This window comes from Panthera onca, chromosome A1 (assembly GCF_046562875.1).
Source record: "Panthera onca isolate mPanOnc1 chromosome A1, mPanOnc1 haplotype 2, whole genome shotgun sequence".
NCBI classification, from domain to species: domain Eukaryota; kingdom Metazoa; phylum Chordata; class Mammalia; order Carnivora; family Felidae; genus Panthera; species Panthera onca.
The window spans coordinates 133,812,131-133,829,068 of NC_138339.1; the positions used below are offsets into that span (position 1 = coordinate 133,812,131).

The window sequence follows — 16,938 nt, forward strand, 5'->3', positions numbered from 1 at the left end:
CCCAGTTGCAAGCTTGCCTTCCATGACAGTTTCTGTTCACGATGAGCCACTTACAGATACAGGATTGGTGGTACCTTGCAGTGTGACAAACCTCTGGTAAGAAAATGATACTATGTTCTTTAGCCATCTCTCTACTTGTGTGTTTTTCTCTCTCCCACAGTTATCTGGGATGTCTAAAAATGTAGTATTCCACAACTATGTGGGTTACCTGACTGCTAATGTCTGAAGGGGAAACATTCAGGCATTGGTTCTGAAAAGTTCCCTTTGTTTTCCAATAGGCACATTATAGGATACATTCAAACCCATCATCTTGAAGTTGAGTTCGACAATGATGAGACTAGCTGGGTTCTGGACTTCACACACGTGACCCTTAATAAACATTTATTATTTTCTTATTGGGAATCCTTACATATCCTCATGAGAGACCACAGGGGTGACATTATTGTTAAAGAAAATTGGGGCTTCTTGTAAACATTGTGGAGACTCGTCAACTTCTTGGAAAGGATGGGATCCCCGCTCAGCTTCCAGCTGCTGAATCTTCCTTTCCTTCTCCTCTAAAACTTCTTCCAGCTGGGTGATCTTTTCAGTCTGAAGGGAAACCTGCATTGACAACTCCATAATCAGGTTAATTTTTTGATCACCTTCTTCCACAGGCGGGAGACCGCCACAGGACTCTTCCCGAGGGTTGTCTTCTAAAGCAAACAAGAAAAAGAAAATCTGAGCAGTTTTAATTGGATTTCCCAGAACTCAAAGACAGGGAAGATGGAAAAGCTTTATTTCTCACGTTCTTAAAAGGGAACACAGATGTTGCGTCATCTGGTCAGATAGACCGAGAATGGAATCTGGGTCCGGTGAGGGAAAAGATTCTGGGTGCTCATGAAAAAAGAACTTGGAAACCTCTAGAGAGGGAGGAGAATCAGTCTTTGCCAACTCTTTTTTGTACACATTTAACTTTTAATTAACCATGGGAATGAAGCGTCCTTGAAAATCAAATCTGTAAACAACAGCATCCCAAGTTTCATGGTATCCTTTTGCCTAAGAATCTTTCACAAGAGTGACAATCAAGTAGAAATGGACTTTAAATTGAATTTTAACTCAAATAGGAAAAAAAAAGTTGTCCTTGCCCCTTCTGGGGGAAGTGATGAAAAAAGACATGTTACTTAACCCAAGTCAGCTTGAAAGTTGGCAGAGGTACAATTTGAGGGGATCTAGGAAAATTTTTAGCCTAATATCTTCCATAGAGATTCAGTCTCTCTCTATCTCTTCTCTCTCTCTCTCTCTCTCTCTCTCTCTCTTTCTTTCTCTCTTTCTTTCTTTCTCTTTAGGTCTGAAGGGTTTATAGCATTTCTTTCATAAAATCTCAAATATCCCCTGTATATAAAAGTTTATGCTTTATAATTTCTGACCCTTCAGATAAGGATAAAAGCCTGAATAAGGAGAGAGAGAGGCTTCAACAAAGAGATAAAATATTAGTGGCTGATAGCAGGGAATCCTTACAAAAAAATTCTGGTAGACCATCACAAAATTTACCTGCTGAAAGAAGCAGGTAAATCCTATTAGACTTAAGCAAGACCACCCTCCTTACCACTCTCACCCAGAGAGTGAGATTTCCACCATAAAATCATTTCTCTGAGTTATATAGAGGGAAGACATCAACTATAAAAAGGGATGTCAACAACTTGGGTATCACCGTAGGAATACTCGAACTAATGGTGTATGAATTAATGGTATTGACGGTTAATTAGTATAATTAAAGGTCCAGCATTTACTCAGTCCTCAGTGTAAACCAACCGCACAGCTGCACCCGAAGGCAACATAACTGCCAGTCCAGGATACAAATGCCTGCTACTATTGTATACCTGTACACCTGCTAAAGATAGGGCACCTGTGCTGTGATTTTCCATGTAGGTGGGGAATCACCCCCTTCTCAGCAAATAAAACTAATTTTCAGGTTTTTTTTTTTGTAATTTTCCCAAATGATCATGAGACAAAAGCTTGAGCATGGAATTACACAGTGGGCAGGATAGTTTTGGCCTCACAAAAGTGATAAGAGGAAAGATGAGATGTTTTCTGCTCTTAGAAATTGTTATTAGCAATATACTACATTTCAAGATTCCATGGAGATGTTTTTGTTCTGAATATTTGAACTTTTACCATAATATTGATGGAGATGGTAGTTGATGTACCTTTCTCTAAAAGCAATGAAAAATATCTCCATGTCTCAAAGGAGCATTTAGTTTGTTGTCTCTGCAATAGGCTTGTGCTTTTAGGCCCAGGAGAGTTAGTCCACTTGGCAGGAGGCCTTCATTATCTGCTGTTACACCAGGGTCTCAACTTTTGTTTCATCTGACCAGAGCTCTGCTGTCCGATACGGTAGTCACTAGCCACATGTGGCATTAAGCAATTAAATGTGGCTATATGAAATGAGATGTACTGGAAGTATAAAATACACATTTGAAGGGATCCTGAGTGGCTCAGTCAGTTAAGCATCTGACTTTGGCTCAGGTCATGACCTCACGACTCATAGGTCAAGCCCCTCATTGGGCTCTGTGCTGACAGCTTGGAGCCTGGATCCTGATTCAGATTCCGCGTCTCCCTCTCTCTCTCTCTGCCATCCCCTCTCACACTCTGTCTCTCTCTCTCTCAAAAACAAAATAAACATGACAAAAAATAAAATGCACATTTGATTTTGAAGACTTAATTTGAAAGAAATGTGAAATATCCCATTATATTTTAAAAATTGGCTATATATTAAAGCAATAATATTTTGGGGATATATTGTGTTAAATAAATTTTATCTTATTTTTCAGAGAGAGAAAGAGCACAAGTGAGGGAGAGGAGCCGAGAGACGGGGGAGAGAGAGAGAGAGAGAGAGAGAGAGAGAGAGAGAGAGAATCTTAAGTATGTGAAGCCTGATGTGGAGCTCAATCCCATGACCCTGGGATCATGACCTCACCTGAAATCAAGAGTCACATGTTTAACTGACAGAGCTATGCAGGTGCCCTAATAAAATATATTTTAAAACAATATTCACTCATTTATTTTTACTTTTTAAAAAATGTGACTACTAGAGAATTTAAAATACCAGTATCAAATGTGGCAGGCATTTGTGGCTCTCATATTTCTGTTGATTAGTGTTGGGCTAGAGTTTCCTTTTGGAGGAACACTTTCTAAAACCCACATAGATGGGTTCCTCGTAGATGGTCCTGTTTAACATGTACAGTTGTTATTTGGGAGTGAGGACTGTTGAGGCTTTCAACCATTAGCATACAGATCATTTCTCTGTTACCATTGAAGGTGTATGCATGGAAATCTGGGCTGGGAGAATACGTTCTTAGGGGTTGAGGTGAGTTCCTACAGAAGAGGAAAGAAAAGACAGGAAGTGGAAGTAATAGACAGTGAGAAGACAGGAAGGAAAGGAACAGTGGGCAGTATAGGGAAGGCTGGGCATTGGTGAGGCTCAGGGATGGAGAAGGTAATCAGGAGCCTCCCTCCCTGATATATGTGCCTGTCCCCTTTCTCTTTGACCTCTTCTTCAATCATTTCTTGCTCTAGTTGTTCTTCTGTTTTCCAGAAGAGTTATTTTCCACCAATTTGCATAATAAAGAAAGGAGTTTATTGCCATTACAAAAGGCAAACTGGTCAAAAGTGCCTGTCTTGTTTTGTTTTGTTTTTTAATAATGCAATATAGGTGGAATAATGTGTTCATCTAATTTCAGTGATAAAGGGGTAAAAATGCAACAGGACGCCATTACATAGGCCATCACTGTTACTAAGTCTATATCCTCTGTCTCTGCCCTCCCAGGAGAGAATGGTGTGGACAGAAGGTAGAAAGAGAAGCAGGGTGTCTTGGTCAGCCTAGGCTGCCATAACACAGAACCACACCATTGACTTGGTGGCTTAAATGACAGAGATTTATTTTCTCACAGTTCTGGAGGCTGATGGTTTGAGATCAGGGTGCCAGCATAGTTGGGTTCTGGTGAGAACTCTGCCTGGTTTACAGAGAGCCACCTTCCCACTGTGTTCTCACTTGGTACTGAGAGAGACCACAAGCACTCTGATGTTTTCTTTTAAAGGCACTAATCTCATGACCCCACCCTTATGACCTCATTGAAACCTATTTACTCCCAAAGGCACCATATCTCCAAATCCTATTACATTGAGGTTAGGGCTTTGACATATGAATTTTGTTGGGGATACAATTCATACTGTAGCACAGAGAAAAGACAACCTAAAAAAGAGAGAGAACCTGAGGGCTTTGATTCCCTCTGTATTGTTTTCATGCGTTACGTGAAAATGCTGATAAGGAGATAAGCCAAAGTACATATATACACCAGCTCCTTTAGATTCCACATTTAAGTGATATCATGTAGTATTTGCCTTTCTCTATCTGACATATTTTACCAAGAATAATGTACATAAAAGCTGAACTCATAGAAAAAAGTTGAGTGGGGGTTACTAACAGGATGGGGAGTGGAGGAAATGGAGAGGTGTTGGTTAAAGTGTGCAAATTTCTAGTTAGAATCTTCTGAGTATCTATTGTGTTGTGTAATGATTATAATTAATAATACAGTATGGCATACTTGAAAGCTGCTGGGAGAATAGATCTCAAATATTCACTCCACACAATGGAAATGGTAATTATGTGATGGGTTGGTGTCCTTAGCTAACAATATGGTGGCAGTCATTTTGCAAAATACACATGTATCCAGTGAACACATGGTACATTTTAAACTACACAATGTTCTATGTCAATTATATCTCAATAAAACTGGGGTGGGGGGTAAGTATATATACCAAGAAGGGAATTTCTCATACAGCTGTATTTTACGATTCAGTATTTTACCATTTAATGACCTCTTCACACATAGAATAAAAATATTTTTGTTCCATTTCTAAACACATTACAAATCACAAAAGTGTCTTAAACCTCTTCAGTAAAGTGGGGGACTCCAGGAGTCTCACATCCTATTTGTAGTGGAAATAGCCCAAGGCCACCCAGTGATTCATCCAGAGTCCACCACTAACCTTTGCATGATCTGACCTGCCCTGTTCTCCTGGAGTCCAGGCTCCCTTATCTGAAAGCTCCCCACAGCTCTACACGTCCCCACATCTCGAACACTGGTGGTCTTTCCTCGATTTTCACTAGCAGATCAGATAGTCATGCCAAGGTTGGGTCTGCCTGAAGCATGGAAGATTCTGTCACCTGACCAGATAATCGAAGGTTTATCCCCATACCCAAGGGCTCCATGAGACAGAGAGCAAAGAGAAATTCTTCTGCCAAAGGGAGGGACAAACCTGATTAGCCACAGTCAGGGTATGAAATCATAATTGCTATAGTTGTAGAGGTTTTTACCAGCACATGCCATTTTTCATGATTTCCCGTTTTTCTGCTTCAACTTAAAATAAGTGTGAATGAGGATGATGGCTTAGGGTCATGGCAAAGAGGAGGCCAGAGAAAAGATGGTGACAGTTGTGCGTGCTTAAAAAGGTTCAGAAAGAAGACTGACAACAGGAGCATTCTTCTTTCCAGAGCTGGGGCAGACTGTGCTCACTATTTTCTTTTCTTTTTTTCTTAAAATTTGATATAAATCCAAGCTAGTTAAGATAGAGTGGAGTAATGGTTTCAGGAGTAGAATTTACTGATTCATCACTTACGTGTGACACCCAGTGCTCATCCCAACAAGTGCCCTCCTTCATGCCCATCACCCATTTAGCCCATCCCCCCACCTACCTCCCCTCCAGCAACCCTCAGTTTCTTCTCTGTGCTTAAGAGTCTGTAATGGTTTGCCTCCCTCTGTGTTGTTATCTTATTTTTCCATTCTTTCCCCTGTGTGAATCTGTTTTGTTTCTTAAATTCCACATATATATGTTCACTTTTCTACGTAGCCTTGAAAAGACAAAAGGCCCAGAAGAAAATGTGACATTTGCCTTTGGCTATTTCCAACTTCTCCTTTTTAATACCCTTAAAATTTTCATGCTCTTAGCAAAGTGCCACATGACAAGTTATGTCAAAAATACTAATAACTAGGGGCGCCTGGTTGGCTCAGTCAGTTAAGCATCTGACTTTGGCTCAGGTCATGATCTCACCGTTCATGGGTTCGAGCCCCACGTCAGGATCTGTGCTGACATGACAGCTCGGAGCCTGGAGCCTGCTTGGGATTCTGGGTCTCCCTCTCTCTCTCTCTCTGCCCCTCCCCCACTCACACTCTGTCTCTTTGCTCTCAACAATAAATAAACATTAAAAAAAATGTTTTTAAATGCTAATAACTAAATAGATAACAGCAGAGGTATTAATTCTGTAGTTTGAGTAGCTTAGAAACTTAGACTTCTCTTAGAATGTGTATTTTGGGTCCATCCGATCTCACCTGTATAGGAATTATATCTGCAGTATCCCTAATTTATGCTTTTCTAAGGGAGTGGCTCTCAGGCACTGGGGTCCCTCAAGCTCTTTGTAAGTCAGCTGCCACTTGTAATCAATGAGCAAAATTTGCATTTTACTTTCAGTGCAGCTGCACGTTGGTAAAGAAGTATCTGGTGGGTAGAAAGCTGTAATGGACAGACTGGAGAAGAACAGGATACAGCTCATTAATTAGAGAAAGGACATGGGGTGTAACACTAGGATGGAAGGCCTCCATTATGTGAAAACGTGGCTTCGTGCATCTGGGAAGTTAATAGTCTCATGTCAACAATGATAAATTATTGAAGGTTGACCCAGTGAATGTCTGGGAGGCTGTTTTTAGATTTTCTAAATACTTGTATCTAAAAAGGGATGTTCGCCTTTCGATCCCTTTGCTAATGCCACCGCCCAAAAGCATTAAATGAACACAGAAATACTAAGAACCACTGATCTAGTTTCTTTTTTCTTTTTCTTTTCTTTATTTATTTTGAGACAGAGAAAGAGAGTGAGAGAGAATCCCAAGCAGGCTCGGTGCTGTTAGCACAGAGTCTGATGTAGGGCTCGATCTCACAAACCGTGAGACCATTACTTAGTCCAAAATCAAGAGTCAGACGCTCAACTGACTGAACCACCTAGGCACCCCTGATCTGGTTTCTGCTTCACATGCCTCGAACAATGGGAAGCACACTTCTCCCTGGTCGGGTACCCATGGTCATTTCAAACATTAATTCACCTGTAATTAGTCTCTGGGACCCTGCACATAGAGAATGAGTCAGATGTGTTGTTGACTCCTGTAATCACCCTTCCACGGCTGGGTAGGGGAGAGGCGGCTAGGAGTTAGGCCCAAAAGGACATTCAGGATTTAGCCTAAACAAACATCTCCGCTGGATACTACCACGTGAACGTTTACTTTTCTCTCTGCTTTTCAAGCTAATGACCAAAGCTGCCAAGTATTTACTCAATAAGAGAGACTCTTCCCAGTGAGGTGATTAAATACCTTATTTCATCAGAGCCACCCAGGATTATTGTTTGGCCTAAAAGACTATGTCAGCTTCCTCCTCTGTACGAATGCCCATCACTCTGACTCACCTTCATGTGGTTTTGGAAGCTGTATATATTTCTCAGTAACCACACGGGAGTCCAGTTTCATCTATTGCCATACTTGGACTTGAAAATTGGCTCATCCTTGTAAATATATTTCTATCATTACTTGAATAATAAACAAAACTTCAACAATAACCTTCATAGTTTTCTGTCCTTCTGTAGATGTTCACAGTTATCATCTGAGAATAGTAAGTCTCTAAAATAAAGGACTCCCGCCACCTTTTTTTTTTTTTTTTTGCATTCTTATAGCACATGTTTTTATGTCTTAAAAATCAGATTAGTCTTGGGGCACCTGGGTGGCCCAGTCAGTTAAGCATCCAACTCTTGATTTCAGGTCATGATCCCAGGGTCCTGGGAACAAGCCCTGCATCAGAGTGAAGACTGCTTGGGATTCTAGCTCTTTCTCTCTGTCCCTCTCCCCTGCTTGCACGCTTTCTCTCTCTCTCTAAAATAAATAAAAAATAAATCAGGTTAGTCTTACTACTTGAAGTTTCCTCTCTTCAGTGTTTTTATTTATACATGAGATCATGATGTGAGCCTAAATCAAGAGTCAGATGCTTAACCAACTGAGCCACCCAGGCACCCCTGCCCATCTTAGTGTTTACTGAAATGGTTAATTCTCTCTTGCCCAGCACCATGTACTACAGTTTAAGTATTGGAATAGCTTTATGTCTGGTCAGACTGCCTCTGCTACTTGCCCTTTCAATTTGGTTTCCTCTCTGCTCAGACAGGTCTCATTGAAATACAAGTTGGGTCTTAATAATCTTTTGTCTAAAATCTTCCAATCATTTTTCATCTCATATAGACTCAAAACCCACCTGCTTATATACTATATAATCTGGTCCTCTTTTGCCTCACTGACACATCTGTCCTTCCTTTCATCGTTCCTAATAGACCAGGCATGTTTCTACCCAGGGCCTTTATATTTGCTATTTCCTCAGTCTGGATAATTGTACCTTTGATGTATACATGACTAGCTTCCTCAATTGCTTCCAGTCTCTCCTCTCCAAAGTCAACTTCACCCAATAAAGCCTAATTTCAACCCAGCCCCCACTACTGGACAAGTCAAATCCCTGTTCCCTGCTTTGTTTTTTTCTGACATGCTATATCTGTTTCATTTTTATCTTCTTGGTAGTATCTCCCTACCTCACTAGAACAAGAGCTCCATGAAGGCAGAATTCTTTGACTGCTTTGTTTACTACTGTAATTTCTGTACCTAAAGCAGTGCCTGGCACATGTGTTAGGTCATTTGTTAAGTGAATAAATGAATGAAAGTTAAGTGTATATATGATACAAAACCATTGTAGGAATGGCCAGTCCAAATGTTTCCACTGATGCATCACTAGGATGGTTCCTAGATTTCCTCCCCAGGTACCTATTTTCTTTGCACAAAGCTTTTCACAACTGCATTTTCCCCAGATAATAAACTTTTGTGATTGGACAACATTGCACTTAACATCTATGAATTTAAGTTTTTGTTTAAATAGAAAGTTGGAAAAGTTAGAATAGATCTCTTCCAGATCTGTGACTTAGCTTCTATGAGCTATAAAAATGGTTCTCCATGCTGACACCAAGGGACTTGCATCAATACAGAGAAGCGAAAGTCTCACTGCTGAAATTCTGCTTGAGCGAATCTAGGAGGGTGTCTGGGAATCTGTGGCTTTACAGGGCTCCCTAGGTGATTCTGATGATCGGCCAGGTTTTGACAGTTGAATTTCTGCTGACCTGTAATAGGCATGGCAAACTAAATTTCTGGCTAAATCCTAAAAGGTAAGTCGGAAATCTCCCAGGCATGCCTCTTCTTGACAAGGTTGCAGTACACACAACAGAAGAGCAATCACATCTATTATACTCTCACTGCCTCTCCCTTGTTACCTGACAAGGCTCTGCCTGTGAATGTTACCAGCTGACTGGCTGTATCCGTGGTCCTCCCCTCCCTCCCCCCACAATTTGCTTAAATCTCAGCAACATCTTGCCAGTTCTCACTTGGCTGAGTCATCTCCAGAATCCAGAAAATGATGAATGTTTGGAAGTTTGTTTGTATTTGTTTTTGCTTTTGTTTCTGTTTCTCAGTGGATAGGTGGATGTATTTCTTCAAAAATCGACCTGGAAAGGAAAAGTCTGTCTTAGGAGATTTCTCTGCTTGAGAGATCTTCCCTTGGGGGCAAGTAAAGTGAGTCACAAACTTTCATAAGAGTTTAACATTTGCAACCACTACAGAGGGGGGGCAAGCGAAATCCCCTTCTGTAGATCTGAATCCAGGATTTTCTTCCTGGAACTTGATGGAGTCAATTGATAATGCCCAAGAAGACTTAGAGAGAGAGAGATGAAGGTACTAGCTTGGGAGGTGGGAGGAACTTGTTGATGTGGAAAAGCAAGTGAGGACATCTCAAAGATGATGCCACAAAATGAACATAGGCTGCTACGTGATGGGAGATGGGGGAAACACCCAGTGGCCAGATGTTGGATGGTAGGCATAGTGCCGCTCTGTGTCTCACTTTCCATCTATACCACTAGGGTAAATTGTTATATCCGGGTAAAGGTAGGACAATGTAGGACAACTTGGTCCATTGCTGCCTTTCAGGGCAGGTTGCCTTCCCACCCTCTTCAGGGTCTCAGATCATACCAGATTATTCTACAAGAAGGAGTTCTTCAACACGATTGGGGAAACAACAGAAACACGGTTAGCATCACAATGCATGTGAGTTATGCCAACAGGTAGTCAATCTAAGCAGAAGGAAGGTTTTTTTTGGAACCTCTTTTACCTTTTCCTACAAGTAGGATCTGAAGTTCCCTCCTATAATTCTGCCTCCTTTGAAGAGGATAGTGGGTTAAGCACAATGACCGACAGCCTGGCTAGAGGCCCAAAAGTGAAAATGGATCCTGGTAGGAGAAAAGGAAATTCACAGGAGGGAGATATGTAGGAGAGTATGAGAAAAGAAGAAAAAGAAGAGATAATATTTGAAGGACTATTTCTATGCTTATCTGCAGGATAATCAGTATGGACTCGAAGTTAATTGGAGGAATCAGCATAAAGATGATTATATATCATTTGGACTACGTTGTTGCACTAGGGTCTAACAGTGAGACTCTTCCCTACTTTTCTTCTTGATGCACAGAGGTTATATGAGGCTAATTCTATAGAATGAAGAATGCCAATTTAGTAGTTTACATTGATTTTCAAATAGTTCCTTGTGATAGTTTCTGGTATTGCATGGTTTTGGAAATTATATGGTGATATAGTAAGGATAGTATTGGCAGTATTATTCTTGGAAAATGACAATAAAAATTGGTGATTTTTTATGGAAAAAGATAGGATAAATAATTCTTCTTTTCTGCAGATCAGGATTTTGCTTGTATAAACTATGCAGAAGAGTGGGTTTTGTGGACAGGAGGTGCAAGTCATTTTGATAGAGTTGACGGTGCCATTAAATGTCCCTCACAAAAGGACACTTGGATGCAGTCATTTTTCTGTAAAATTTTGAGTAACATGGCAGCTAGACCTCATAACATAATGGCTTCTTCTCTTCCTTAAGTTTTATTGTGGCCCTCATTTTCTTCCTTTTTATTAGCCCTGGAATGATCATAACCACATCACTGAATTTTACCAGCCTCCTAGGTCTGGACTCAGCCCTTGTTGGATGAAGATAAGAAATGTATGCTTAAGAGGTAATAAATTGCAAAAAATACTATAGTGACAAAGACTCTATTGACCAAACTTTGTTTAGGTTCTTCTGATCCCTTTTCTCTACTATTCCTCATCCTTAAACCTTGTCGTCAAGAGACAGTGGCAGAGAGAATTCTGCTAAATCGCTTTATCGAGAATCCCCACCCTTTGTGTCTGATCATCCTCCATATCTGATCAAATTCCTCATCCTTCACCACAGCCCAGGTGACATCTGGTCGCCTTGGCCTGCCTTCCCTCACATTCATTTCCTCTCAACACCATGCCACCCCCCGCTATAAATCCCAACTTGTGCTTGTCATATTCAGCATCCTCTCTCCTCCTATTGTGTTATTCTCAACGCTAATTTCAGTAGTCCTCAATAAAGTCTTCCTTATTTTTTTTAACAAATGTCAGGATAGGTTTTTTTCCCCCCTTAAAAAATACCAGTTGAAGGATCACACAGGATTGATTTAAATTGTTGATTTATGTTACCCTGAAATACTAAAAATGATAAAATCACCTGCTGCTGGTACTGGCCAGGTTGAATCTTTACATCATGCAGAATAGTTCTCCAAGCAGTGAATGTTCCTTCGTTAGAGAATGACATTGATGAGTTTAATTACTGAGATTTTTAATTATGTAAAGCATCAACCAGAGGAAGCTCTTAGGGCTCCATCCATAATTCTCAGCAAGCTTGTCAGAGTACTTTAGAAATAGGGAGGTATGGTAGTCAGAGTAGTGCCCTCCCCCCAACAAAGATGTCCACAAAGTTATACAGAATAAGCGACCCCAAAGATGTCCCCCAAACTGTGAATATGCTATCTTACATGACAAAAGGGACTTTACAGATGTGTATAAGTCAAAGATTTTGAGATGGGAAGATTATTCTAGATTATCTGGGAGGATCTTACCTAATCACAAAGTTCCTTAGAGGAAGGAGGTGGAAAGTCAGAGACAAAGAAATTCCTGAAGATGTTACTGCTGGCTTCGAAGACAGAGAAAGGAACCACATGCTAAGGGATGCAAGTGGCCTATAGAAGCTGGAAAAGGCAAAGAAACAGGTTCTGCCTTAGAGCTGCTATAAGGAACACAGTCTGTTGATGCCTTGATTTTAACCTAGTAACATCTGTTTTGGACTTGTGATCTCCAGAATTATAAAATAATAAACTTGTGTTGTTATAAGACACTAAACTTGTGGTAGTTTGTTACAGCAGTAATAGGAAGCAAATATAGAAGGGGAAACTAACAAGTATCTGAGTAATGAGAAAAATCTATCCATTATAGGATTCCCAGAAAGCTCATTTAGGTGTAAAGTCACCGAAGAGTTGGATGTCCACAAAGCACAACTGAAGGTGTCCAAACATCCAGAGAGTTCTGGATTCCAGACCTTCTTGCATCCTCTGGAATCCTATACCATTGTTATTCTCTCTTCCTTACAAATGTTAACCTTCCTACTGGCTCCAAGCCATTATCGCTTAAATGTACTCATTTGGTATCATCTTAAAAAGGAAATAAAACCCTTTCAGTGCTTAATGCCCTTTCATCTATTGCTCTATCACTATTGTCCCCTTTACTGTCAGAGAGTTGTCTATACTCTGACTCCCTTTCCGCATACCTTTCTCATTGTTAACCCAGTGCACTCTAGCTTTTGTTTTCCATTACATTATTCACTTTGGCCTTGCTGAGCCTACTGGTGTTACAGAATCTATCGGACTTGCTTTAATGTTCATCTTGAATGGCCTCTGAACATTTGCAATTGTTGACAGCCTCCCATAACACTCTTCCCTTGATTTCTGTAATAGGACACTGTTTTCCTCCAAACTTTCTGGCTACTCCTTTATCTCATTTTGTGGGTTCCTCTTCAGAGTAATTATTGCCTGGAGATCCTTGAACTCTTGGTCTTAAGCTTTATTCTTACTCTCTATGGGTATTCTCTGTGGCCTTGGTTGCAATCTATTTGCATGAATCCTGCCCCAGTTTACAACACGAGGGGAGACCTGAGCTCTGAACCTGGGGCTCCCTCCATTGAACTCATTTTGTAACTTCCAAAATTAATTTCCTTTCTGTATTCCCTAGCTGAGTAAAATGGCAACATCACACATCTTCCACTAAAATCAGAAATCTGAGCATTATTTTGGATTTCTCCCTTACTCTTGTCCTCTTCCATCTCTCTTGTCACTAAGTCCTCTTGATTCATATGTCTAAATAGCTCTTAACTTTGTCTAATTGTCTCCATATCCATTAGATCAGGCAATATACGCTTGTAACATCCTTCAGCTTGTACTTGTCATTCAAAAACTGTGTTCTTAATTTCCATAGAGTACTATTTTATGAAGAACTTTCCTAGACTCCATTATTTCTTCATGTTAGTCACTTTATGGAAATATAATAGATGGCCATAAGGAAATAACGGTTGGTGGTACTCACTTTTCAGATGATACAAATGGACTTTACAATGACACACCTGAGAATTTGGACTTCTATTGTTGGGATCTCCAAGGTTCAGCTCAGAAGAGATCAGGAAAAATGTGGGTTTTAGAGAAGAAGTCCTGTAGTTAGTTGAAGTGCATGAGAGACAATGGCAGAGTTGAAGTGGGTAGGAAAATATCAAAGTGCACCCTTGAGAGGAATAGTTCACAGAAACAGGCACTGCTTATCAATCTTACCTCTTGTACAAGTGTAACTTCTTCTTAATTGTTTTTTTACTTTTATGCAACTTGCCTTTGGTTTACATTTCACAGTAAGAAGATAGCAGTAAGAAATGGACTCAGGGAAGGGTGAATGCCCAGGGATGTCTCTGCTAAGGTAAATTAGAAGCATAAAAAAGCTCTGTTCTTGGGGCACCTGGGTGGCTCAGTCAATTAAGCATCTGACTTCAGCTCAGGTCATGATCTCATGGTTCATGGGTTTGAGCCCTGCATTGGGCTTTGTGCTGGTATTTCTGTGCTGGCAGCTTGGGACCTGGAGCCTGCTTTGGTTTCTGTCTCTCTCTCTCTCTCTCTCTGCCCCCTCCTTGGCAGTCTGTCTCTCTCTCAAAAATGAATAAACATTAAAAAAATAAAAAAAAAGCTCTGTTCTTGATGACAGTGTATGGAACGAGGTTCTTTCAATTCCTCCTAATGGAATGCCATTCCAATTTTATCAGCTTGATTTTATTTTTTGAAATGTCAAGATGTAATTTCATCTTCAAATTACAGAACATAATTCAAAAGTGATGGAGAAATTCCCCATGAGGGAATTCAAACAAACTTTTCTTTATTAGGAAATCTTTTGATATTTGGTACAAATGTTAATTTTCATAGATATTTTCTCCACTAGTTACCTCTTTCATCACATAATTTATATGCCTTCAAAACATTATCAAAGCTAATGGCAAAGGAGTTATTTTCAGGGTGGGCTTAAACTGAAAGCACTATAGAGAAGCACAAAAAGATGCCTAGGCAACTATTGAAATTCTTAGCAAAATGCTTCTATTCTGATACTGGAAAGTTTTGTAATATTTTTTAAATGTATTATATATTAGTATTTGAAAAATAATATATATAATTTTTAGAGGTGTCAAATAACTTACATAACTATGATTTCACTTTGTCTCCTCTTTCCATATCACTCCCCTTCATAATTGTAAGAAATGAGGGAAAGAGAGAGAAAAGGTAAGTGAGAAAGGAAATAAACATTTGCATAGCACCTACTGTGTCACTTTACTAAGAACTTGCTCAGCAAATCACACAAAGCACAATAAATGTTTATACCTGGTTTTCATTATTACAACCATTACCACCACAATTCTTGGATAGGCCGTGGGTATGAAATACATTGGCCACTTTTTGTCCTCATCGACCCACCTACCCTTACCATCAGGTACCCATGCAAGCCCAATGTAAGCCCTGTCCCATTGGCATCTCCTGCAGGTCTGGAGTCACAACTTATCCTTTAGGAAATATTCTGAGCATTTCTCAGTTGTTTATGGAATATTCCTGGCTTTGAAATAAGAAAGTAATAGGCTGGGTGTCTCATTCATTTTTGTTTCCATCTATTATTAATTTCTGATCCAGAAAAATGCTAAGATAATAGGAATGCTAGGAACTGGCAGCAGGATTACCATTAAGACTTGTGGGCATTTATTCTGGCTACTTTCCAAGATGGCCCTCCCAGTGTCCTTTGGTTCTAACCAGCTGGATAAATAAAAGCTTAGGGGCACATTAATTTTCATCAGGGTAAGTTCTCATTTTGTCTCTAGCTTAAGATATATCATTTAATTATTATTTAAATTATTTAATGTGAACTAATTAGTCAGCTCTTTTCTTTACACCACTTGAAGTGAATCTTCAAGTGGCAAAGTATACCCAAAATTGTGAAAGTATTTACTTTTTTCTTTTAATTTTTTTTTACTGTTAATTTATTTTTTGAGAAACAGAGTGAGACAGAACATGAACAGGGGCGGAGAGAGAGAGAGGGAGGCACAGAATCAGAAGCAAGCTCCAGGCTCTAAGCTGTCAGCACAGAGCCCGACGCAGGGCTTGAACTCATGAACCATGAGATCATGACCTGAGCCGAAGTGGTATGCTCAACTGACTGAGCCACCCAGTTGCCCCAAGTATCTGTTACTTTTTAAGACTCAGTTTGGATTTAATCAATTATGCAAGATTATTTTTACTAGGAATTAGACTCAAGGATTTAATATTATATTATGAATACAGATAGTACTCAAGTTATAATGCCTCACCTTTACAGTTTTTGACTTTATGATGGTGTGAAAGTGATATACATTCAGTAGAAACCATAGTTCAAATTCTGAATTTTGATCTTTTCTGGGGGTAGCAATATGGAGTATGATATTCTGTCATGATACTGGGCAAGGGACTGTGAGTCATAGCTTCCTGTGAGCCACATAATCATGAAGGTAAATATCTGATATGTTTACAATCACTCTTTACCCATGTAGCCATTCTGTTGTTCACTTTCAGTACAGTATCCAATATATTACATGAGATATTACACACTTGGTCATAAAGTAGTCCTTGTGTTAAATGATGTTTCCCAGTTGTAGGCTAGTGCAAGTATTCTGAGCACATTTAAGGTTGGCTAGGCTAAATAAACTATGATGGATATTCTGTAGGTGAGTTGTATTAAATGCATTTCTGACTAACAGTGTTTTTAACTTAAAGTGGATTTATCAGAACATCATATCATTACAAGCCAAGGAACATCTGTACATGAGTCAGGGTGATTTCAACTCCAAATAACAGATCAGGTGACTATCACCAACTTAGACAATGGAGAGTTTATTATTGTATGTAAGGTGAAATCTGGGGAATTGCAGGGTTAGCTCACTTTGTGGCTCAGGAAAGCCAGGTTGGCTTCTCTTGTTTGTCCTTCCTATTTGCAAGATGGCTATATTCTTCACAGGATGTTGTCTAAAAGTTGGAAGAGAAAGGAGTCTTGGTCTGTCCTTTTTAAGTATTAAACTTTCCATGATGCTCTCAGCAGAATTTACCTTATTCACTTTAGTCCATAGTTATATCATATTCCTAAAGAATCCCTTGACAAGGAAATAGAATGACTATGATTGTTTAAAACTAGTAAACATACATGTTCCTTGAAGTACATTATCTGCCTAAATGATGAATAAAATTGGAGTTGTATTAAGAAGGATGAAGAATAATGTCTTTTATGCAGGTGACTAATAGCATCTACCACAGTGAACAAAATTGTTAAAAATGCCATAGAGGGGTTCCTGGCTGGCTCAGTCAGTAGAGCAAGTGAC

The 16,938-nt window shown here is 39.7% G+C and overlaps 1 protein-coding gene across 1 annotated transcript in view; it reads right to left on the bottom strand.

The window, feature by feature from the left end:
• Positions 1–346: 346 nt before the first annotated feature.
• Positions 347–16,938, bottom strand: part of CCDC192 (coiled-coil domain containing 192) — a 211,969-nt gene continuing 195,377 nt past the window's right edge. Inside the window, exon 8 of the mRNA XM_060637897.2 lies at positions 347–692. Coding sequence (XP_060493880.1) covers positions 406–692 — 287 coding nt within the window. The 3' untranslated portion in view covers positions 347–405. The remainder of the gene's footprint in view (positions 693–16,938) is intronic.